Source organism: Adiantum capillus-veneris, unplaced genomic scaffold, assembly GCF_014529385.1.
Source record: "Adiantum capillus-veneris isolate H3 unplaced genomic scaffold, ASM1452938v2 Hic_scaffold_392, whole genome shotgun sequence".
In the NCBI taxonomy this organism is placed as follows: domain Eukaryota; kingdom Viridiplantae; phylum Streptophyta; class Polypodiopsida; order Polypodiales; family Pteridaceae; genus Adiantum; species Adiantum capillus-veneris.
In genome coordinates, this window is record NW_028221491.1 from 41,839 (window position 1) to 51,447 (window position 9,609).

At 40.2% G+C, this 9,609-nt stretch overlaps 3 protein-coding genes across 3 annotated transcripts; 1 reads left to right on the top strand and 2 right to left on the bottom strand.

Annotated features, from left to right (window-relative positions):
• On the bottom strand, positions 1–678 carry LOC147416894 (uncharacterized). The gene has a single exon (XM_086507989.1). The coding sequence runs from the start codon at positions 676–678 to the stop codon at positions 1–3; it is 678 nt and encodes a 225-aa protein (XP_086364115.1).
• A 5,032-nt stretch (positions 679–5,710) lies between these two features.
• LOC147416895 (uncharacterized) lies at positions 5,711–6,388 on the bottom strand. The gene has a single exon (XM_086507988.1). The coding sequence runs from the start codon at positions 6,386–6,388 to the stop codon at positions 5,711–5,713; it is 678 nt and encodes a 225-aa protein (XP_086364114.1).
• An 855-nt stretch (positions 6,389–7,243) lies between these two features.
• LOC147416896 (uncharacterized) lies at positions 7,244–8,668 on the top strand. Its single transcript, XM_086507985.1, has one exon. It carries the CDS (start codon positions 7,302–7,304, stop codon positions 7,746–7,748), a length of 447 nt encoding a protein of 148 aa, XP_086364111.1. The 5' UTR covers positions 7,244–7,301; the 3' UTR covers positions 7,749–8,668.
• The last annotated feature ends 941 nt before the right edge of the window (positions 8,669–9,609 follow it).

Here is a 9,609-nt window from a genome sequence, read left to right on the forward strand (position 1 = left end):
TTAACCACGACGTCTACGTTTAAGTTTAAAGGCAGTCCCTTTACGAATCCGGCTTCTAAGCCTATGGAACTTAACGAAAATCTGGACAGCGTCCCTGGCTTTATTATGAACGGCTTGGATTTTATCCGCCTCCTCCTGCGAAACAGTTATTTCTGTTTCTGGATTCAGCGGCGGCATGTCTTGCTCAACAAAAACTACTTCTGGAGTCGAAGGCAAGAGCTCAAACAGGGCTTTATACATGTCAATCAAAGGTTGCGCCTGGGAGACTATTTGCGCGGCATAATGCGCTATCACTTCCTGGGAGAAGGGGACCTTCAAGAGGAGTTCTATGCCCTCTTCCGGGGACATGCTTAAAGGGAGAGATACCCCAGAGATGAGCATCAAGCCAGGAATAAGGTCCTTATGGAACGACGTGAACAGACGGGAGTTTGCCTCCTTAAACTGTACCGAAATCTGAGCCCATTCCTGCATTGTGGCTTCGCTGACTATGGAGGGGTTTAACTTGGCAGAGATAGAGTTTACTAGATTGTTTATTTGCGCAGGCTGCAGTTGTGAAACGAATTCATAACCGTTCTCAGCGCTGGGCAATCTGCCTTGTTGGCAGGTTTTTAGTATTTTATCACAATCTTGCCAAGTTTCAAATAAGATTGAACGGCAATCCTCCTCCTTTAGTTGCATAAACTGTGAATGTGAAGACGCTTGAGTTACTATTGAAGAACTACTAGCGCCCATATTCATACAGTATGCTGTTTCAGCAAACCCAAGCCCAATTAGATTTAATAAAATTAAAAAAAGAGCAACAAACAAGAATACCTTTCTCAACGAAAGAAAGGAGAGATATATGGTGAGGTTATTAAAAAGAAAGGAGAGATATATGTTGAGGTTCTTAGAAATAAAGGAGAGATATATGGTGAGGTTATTCAAAAGAAAGGAGAGATTTCTGGTGAGGTTATTCAAATTCAAAAGATTTCTTTTTTTAGTGAGGTTATTCATGTTTATCTTGTTTTCTTTTTTTAAGATACAAATAAGATTGAAAAAGCCATCGTCAAAGCAAACAAGGCAATAGCTTCTGTTAAGGCAAAGCCTAAAGTAACATAACCAAATGATTATTTAGCTAACGATAGATTTCACGCCACAGGGCTTGTCAAAGAACTAAATACGTTTCCAATACCTACTGCTGCTCCTGCTAGGGCTATTGTAGCCGCTCCTACTCCAATTAATTTTGCACCTTCTAGCGTAACTAATTCTTAAGTGTCTGTGTAATAATAATAAAAAAGTGTAGTTAGCACACTTTAAACGAAGTAGAGCGGTTGGCTGGCAAAGAAAGCTTACGCCTTTGAAGAAGAAAGATAGAGTTTGCATGCCTACCTTACCAAACACGTTGGATGTCGTCGGAAAACCAAGACATTTGGTAAACAGTCTTGTTGTCTCTTTGCAAGCAAGCCCATTTAATTGTAACAATTTAACGGATAACAAGATTATTTCCGGATGAATCCAAAGAAAAAACATAGTAAGCAGAGCCCTGACCCAAATGAAGAATAAGTGGTAGATTGGTAATGTTATCATTAAGGTTCATTGGTTTTATATAATGTCAACAATACAACTAAGCATTCGTTGACAGAGTCAAAGTTCCCCGTTTCTCAATCGTGGCATCCACGTTAATAAGTCGAAAGCCTCTTGGGCCGTCATTATCAACCAGGAAGGAAATCCTAGAGGAACTAGGATTTTTGGTCCAGTAGCAAGGGAATTGAGGGAATGTAATTTTGCCAGAGTAGTCTCGTTAGCTCCCGAAGTGTTGCGATAACTAATGAAAAAAAAAAGAAAGCTCGTTTCATTTATTAGAACTCAAAGAAACTTCAATTCCTTTAAAAATTTGGGTTTGAAGAGTTAGTTGTCGAATAGTCCAATACATACACATATACAAATATACAGAAAAATCTATCTATATCTATTCTATCTATATCTATTTAGATAGATACAACTCAATAAAACGAAGATGGATAGCCAATGAAAATGAGTAGAAAGGAAAGAACCTTTTTTCCGCCTTGAATATCATTTAGATTTTGCCAAGAGGAAAGGCTGGAGATTTTAGGAATTACTTAAGTAAAAACAATTCTAATAATTACCGATTGATATTTCACGAATAATGATGCCATCTCCACCACAGTTACTTCAATCAGAAATGCGAATACGAAAAGAAAAGCTATGACTAGGATACCAGCTACTAAAATGACTAGAGGTATCGTGCAAATCTTACTGGAAGAAGGTTTTTTAAAAAGCGTCACGGAACACACAGAGGGGGGAAAATTTTTATGGATGTCAAGATATTTTGGCAAAGAAAAAAAGCCTTACCTTACGTGGCAACTAAACTATAACTATTAGGTACATTAGCAAACCCGGTCTCAGAATCTATTGCGATCATATAAGAATCCCTAAGATCTTAGGGGGCATGGGAATTGCAATTTTATCAACGTCTTATGGACTCATTACAGATCGGGAAGCTAGGCGAAGAAAAACTGGGGGGGGAAATTCTACGCCATATTTGGTAATTGAAAGGGAGAAACAGGGACAAAAGTTACTTATTTTCACCAGTTACGTCTTCAATGAAAAGAATTTTTTTGGAGAAACCTGTAATGTAAATAGGAGGTTTACTTATTCCAAATGATGAAGAAACAGAATCTCATTGACATGGAAGGTACAGTTACAGAATCTTTACCCAATGCCACGTTTTGAGCGTGTTCGGATAATGGATGTCAAGTTTTGACTCATATATCGGGGAGGATGCGACGCAGTTATATAAGAATACTACCAGGAGATAGGGTAAGAGCTGAACTGAGTCCCTATGATCTTACCAAGGGACGCATCATCTACCGCCTTAGAAGTAGGCATACAAACAATAGTCAGTAGATTTCGGTATCAGTTTAGATTTTCGGCAGTTAACCAAACCACTTCTCTTGCCAAATTTCCTATCTTGATTAGATCGAAGAAACATGTAGCAAACCTACAGGTAGATTTACCCAATTAATTCAAGGTTATAGATACGAAAATCCGTGCTTCCATTCGGAAAATATGTAAAAAATGTCGATTGATTCTACGACGTAGACGAATCATGGTAATTTGTTGCAACTCAAAACATAAACAGAAACAAGGATAATAAATATTTCTATCTGAAAAAGAATATTAATTAAACAGAGCTTCCCAATAAAAATAATTAATTAATTATGTCAAGTCAAATAAATCGAGAAAAATTCGTTCACGTGGGGGAAAACGCGGAGTTCAAAAGGGAGTCATTCATATACAGGCGAGTTTCAATAACACTATCATTACCGTCACAGACGTCCGGGGACAGGTAATTATTTGGTCTTCCGCCGGTGCCTGTGGATTTAAGGGAACACGCAAAAGCACGCCATTTGCTGCGCAAGCTGCGGCTGAGAATGCAATTAAAGCATCAGTGGATCGGGGTATGAAACAAGCAGAAGTTATGATGAGCGGGCCCGGACCGGGGAGAGACACCGCTTTGCGAGCTATTCGCAGAAGCGGCATAATCCTCAGTTTCATACGTGACGTGACTCCTATGCCGTATAATGGTTGTAGACCCCCCAGAAAGAGACGCGTCTAACTAGTGATTAGTCACATCAAAAGGAGAGAAAAAAAAATTACGTATGCGCACGCAAAAACGAGATGTCGACCTCTAAGCAGGCAATTCAGTGGAAATGCCTTGAATCCAAAATAGAAAGTAAGCGGCTTCATTATGGTCGTTTCCTTGTATCTCCCTTTAAAAGGGGTCAAGCCAGTATTGTAGGAATTGCCATGCGTAGAGCTTTGTCACAAGAGATTGAAGGGACAAGCATAACACGTGCAAGATTTTGCGGAGTCGTGCACGAGTATTCCACAATAACGGGTCTTCAAGAGACAATACATGATGCTTTAGTTAATCCGAAAGAGATTGTGCTTAGGGGCGATTCAAAAGAAGATATTCAAGAGGCGTTTTCATCTGTAACAGGTCCTAAAGAAGTAACTGCGGGCGATCCATCATTACCACCTGGCGTCGAAGCAATTGACAATTCGCAATATATAGCTACCATTACCCAACCAATATCTCTAACTATTGAATTAGAGATTGAAAAAGATTGCGGATATCGTATAGAAAATCTAGCGAAATCCGGAAAGGGACAATTTCCCATCGATGCTGTATTTATGCCTGTCCGAAACGTAAATTATAGCATCCATCTATTTGGAAGTGGTAGAGCGACGCAGGAAATCTCATTCATTGAAATATGGACTAATGGTAGTCCGACACCACACGAAGCACTTAGGAAAGCTTCTGAAAAACTCATGGACTTGCCAACCACCTTCTCGTATGTAAGGGGCGGAGACGTATCTCTCTTCGAAAATGGATTCTCTTGCTTCCTTTGCCTCCTTGAAAGTTTATAAAGGGTGATTCCCTTGCCTCTGCTTCCAAAGTAGCTTTTGCCTAAACATTTTTAGATTCCTTTGCCTTTTTTAGAGTTTCTAATGATTTTATGCCTTTGTTAGGCACATCTCTATGTTTATAAGCATAATAATAGAATAAAAAAGGCGTTCTTTAAAAAGATCTACTAAGAAGCAGAAACACACTACTGTAAGCACCAGATGAGTAATAAACAGTAATGAAACCCCCCTAACCTAAAAAAGTTAGTGGTTGGCTTGTTTTGTTTGCCCTAGCGACACCATTAAGAGGACTGGGTGATTGTGATTAGAGATCAATTCACTGTCGCTTCGAGTACACGACGAGGTTACGAAACCCGTCATGGCGATAACATGGTAATTTAGAAACAAGGCGTGTATGAGGAACTATCAATGTCTACGGTTTGCGTTGGGATTGCCCTTCGGCACTTCAGGGCTCAACCAATTAAACTCTCGGTGTCTACGGCGTTAGAATGAACTTCGTGCATCCATTTATTTCTACGGAATTACCAACGCTAGACTGGACGTATTCGACCATGCGCCCAGATTATGCAGGGAAAACCAGCGATACTTTTTAAGAGCAAAGGGTACAGGAACGTAGTGGCGTTCTCAACTCATTCCTCTGATCCCAGTATAAATTGGATCGGCGAGAAAGGTTAACCCAACCCTGCTTGACACTTTGTGCCCCTCGCTCCCTAGTCTTGGCATAGGATTTAAAACATCGAAAAGGTGGGCTATAGGAAAAAGCGTAGGGAACCGCTTACTTTAAATAAAACAAGAACTGAAAGAAAGAGGACTGAACATAATACCGGGTGGAAGATACATGCTTTACCTTGCAAGTTGTGAAAGCTTTCTTCTCAATAAGAGTGAGAGTTAGTGGTATATAGCTTTATCGAAGCCCGAAATGAAACGATGTTGCACTGAAGAGGACTCGAACCCCTAACTACCTGGTTCGAAGCCAGGGACTCTATCCAATTGAGCTATCGGTGCGGGGGGGTTGGGTCAAGGAAAGCCCAACCCTGGAAATGTTTTTTGCGTTATTTCAAAATGAGTTTACGTAATTAAAGAAAATTAACTCAATTAAAAGACAAAAAAGTCAATCTTTGTCGTTGATGATCTCTCGGTTGGTTACCGAATAATTTAACCATCCCTTCCCTAAAAGAAAGTAATTACTTGATATATGTAATCCGTAATATTCGGATTCAGTCGTCAGCTGTGGTTTTTACCCTCCCCAGGGTGTCCGCTCTGCCCGTGAGACGGTTTTTTAACCACGACGTCTACGTTTAAGTTTAAAGGCAGTCCCTTTACGAATCCGGCTTCTAAGCCTATGGAACTTAACGAAAATCTGGACAGCGTCCCTGGCTTTATTATGAACGGCTTGGATTTTATCCGCCTCCTCCTGCGAAACAGTTATTTCTGTTTCTGGATTCAGCGGCGGCATGTCTTGCTCAACAAAAACTACTTCTGGAGTCGAAGGCAAGAGCTCAAACAGGGCTTTATACATGTCAATCAAAGGTTGCGCCTGGGAGACTATTTGCGCGGCATAATGCGCTATCACTTCCTGGGAGAAGGGGACCTTCAAGAGGAGTTCTATGCCCTCTTCCGGGGACATGCTTAAAGGGAGAGATACCCCAGAGATGAGCATCAAGCCAGGAATAAGGTCCTTATGGAACGACGTGAACAGACGGGAGTTTGCCTCCTTAAACTGTACCGAAATCTGAGCCCATTCCTGCATTGTGGCTTCGCTGACTATGGAGGGGTTTAACTTGGCAGAGATAGAGTTTACTAGATTGTTTATTTGCGCAGGCTGCAGTTGTGAAACGAATTCATAACCGTTCTCAGCGCTGGGCAATCTGCCTTGTTGGCAGGTTTTTAGTATTTTATCACAATCTTGCCAAGTTTCAAATAAGATTGAACGGCAATCCTCCTCCTTTAGTTGCATAAACTGTGAATGTGAAGACGCTTGAGTTACTATTGAAGAACTACTAGCGCCCATATTCATACAGTATGCTGTTTCAGCAAACCCAAGCCCAATTAGATTTAATAAAATTAAAAAAAGAGCAACAAACAAGAATACCTTTCTCAACGAAAGAAAGGAGAGATATATGGTGAGGTTATTAAAAAGAAAGGAGAGATATATGTTGAGGTTCTTAGAAATAAAGGAGAGATATATGGTGAGGTTATTCAAAAGAAAGGAGAGATTTCTGGTGAGGTTATTCAAATTCAAAAGATTTCTTTTTTTAGTGAGGTTATTCATGGAACTAAATACGTTTCCAATACCTACTGCTGCTCCTGCTAGGGCTATGGTAGCCGCTCCTACTCCAATTAATTTTGCACCTTCTAGCGTAACTAATTCTTAAGTGTCTGTGTAATAATAATAAAAAGGTGTAGCTAGCACGCAAAAAAAGCACTTTTTTGTCTCAGAAAAGAAACAAAAAGAAATGTTATCAACACTTGAAATAAGATTTTTCTTAGTAACTTGTTATTTGACATTGATTTATAATTCAATGCGTATGATACTACTAATGCTATAACTATACTTAAAAGAATACTTATATCATATTGTATTAAATTACTATTAAAATTGTCAATTAAACTATTCTCATTTATCTCACCTAAATAACTATTATTTATTATATGAAATATTAATGGAAATAAACTTACCACTTTTAATAACAATAGTTTTAGGCTTGATAACTTATTACTTATTACTGAATTTACTATATGCGGGGTTGAAACACATTGTATACCCGACAAAGAAGAAGAAAAAGCAATTGGTTTCGACGAAGAAGCGTAAGGCAAAGAAGCAATTAGCTGAGAAACTGCGGGTTTCAACGAAGAAGCAATTGGCAAAGATGCTACGGGTTTCGACGCTGCGGGCGAAGACGGAGAAGCTACTGGCAAAAAAGCAATTGGTTTCAACGAAGAAGCTACGGGTTTCGACGAAGATGATTTATGCGTATTTATTGTTAATTTTGGGGCCGAGGATTGATCTATCGATTGATCCTCAGCAGCAAGGTAACGAGAAAGAATCAGGTGACAATAAAGGATCAGCCGACGATAAAGGTTTAGGCATAGGCAACAAACTATCAGGCGTAGACGATATAGGATCGGACACGTTAGATACAGAATCCGGCACTGACGATACAGGATTAGGCACTGACGATACAGGATCAGGCATAGATAAAGGATCTGGCACTGACGATACAGGGGGGTTTGGTTCTGAAACCGATAAAGGAATTGATACTTCAGTAAACATATTGGTTACAGGCTTATTAACATCTGTTTTAAATTTGTTGTAATCTTTTGATAGTTTATTTACTAATCTAAAAGTATAGTTACATGAATTACAAATCTTCAAAAAGTTAGCGTTTGTTTTAAATTTAAGTAACTTCTTTATTGTATCTTTATATAAGGTCTTATCCCCCGTAATTTTTTGAAACAAAATCAAATCATTTTTTAGAATCTCAAAAACTTGTTTTTTTCTTCCTTCTTTTCTTTCACTTTTTATTATTCTTTTCGAGCGCTTCTTTTCTTTGAAGCGTTGAGGAACACGAGGAAATCACCACACCAACCACGAAAGTTTCTGTCCCGCAAATCAGCCACTATCGCTACCTGGCTTGAATCACTCCACCGTACGTAGCTGGGTCATTCCACAGATCAGGCATGACGCTATCCTTCTCCCGCTACCTTAGGGCTTGGATCATTCCATCGCGGAGTCGCGGCTCTCCGTTTGGTTTGCTTGCCGTCATTGGCTTTCTGCGTGGACGGATAGGCAACTCGGTTGGAAAGCTATCTCCGACCTTGCATTGGCAGACTTCCTTCGATACCCAATACAGGAGTCGTTGCGTTGGAGCACTTCGATAGCTGCGCAGAAACCCGGGAAATGTCCATGGGTATCGAAAGCCCCGCCATCCTGCCCTGCCCTGCATTTCACGCGATTATTCTACTATACCATTACTTAGCGCTTCCCCAGTGATTGGCGCGGAAGGGAAACCGGCGATAGCACTACGACTACGAGGTCAGGCCCAATGATTTCTCTATCTATCGCGCGGAACCCTTGCTGGCATGCGATTACCTGTTTGGTCAACTAGCTATTACATAGGTTGGCTCATAGGCCTGCCTTTAGGTTCCGTTTTGAAAGGTGATCTCATAACATAAGTCAAAGCGCTTCTCGTGTCCATGTGACAATCCGTATCATATCGAGACAATATGCCCTGACCAATGCGGCCGGCGTAGGAAACCGGAACAAACGTCTTCGATTCAGAAAGACACAAAGCATCCTTCTGACGTAATAGAATTGGTTGATGGCATGAGCAAACAGCCGGAAGATACGTGTTTGCGTGAAATTGACGATTTGACCATTAGATGATAAATAGATCATGGTTTCTAATTATACTTCGTTTTTCTCTAATAAAAAAGTGAATATTGAAAGGTTGCACGCTGATATCTCAGCTACATGGCAGTCTGTAAAGCACAATCCTAGCAAGCGAAGGGATTTCCGGGGGGAAAGCCCAAGCGATAAAGCATTAGCCATATCAAGAATTACTTTACTTTACTTAAATGTATCTACATTTTGAAACGTAATGGTAGGATTGACGAGCCTGCCTTCAAGAGTCTAAAGATCCCTTACTGTGGCAGCAACGGGTAAAGGCAAGCGAAGGGATTTCCGGGGAGAAAGCCCAAGCGATAAAGCGCTAAATCTTTTATTAGTACAATGCATCTACATTCAATTCAAACGTAATGGTAGGATTAACGAGAATGCCTTTAAGAGTCTAAAGAGCCACGGTCAAAGGGCAAGTGAAGAGAAGCCCAATTAAAGAAAGCAAGCGTAGCAAAGGGTTTTTCGTGGGAGGAAAGCCGAGCGGAAGCACCAATTACAGAAAAATGATTGCATTCCTAAATGTAAAAGACGAGAGTTTCACCCGTTAGGTAACCTAGCTATTACGTTGATTTGTTTTCATCCCTTGGTTGTTTGAGTGAAAATCTAGAATACCATGTAAAAATGACGGATATGCTTGCCCACTAATGTTATTTTAACACTCTAAAATACCCTAGTTTTTTTCATGAACCCGGTGGGTTCGCGTGGTAATGTAAGGTGCATTAATATTCCTTTTTTCCTTTCTTTTTTCCTTGCAACTTTTTATAAGGCACTTTTACCCT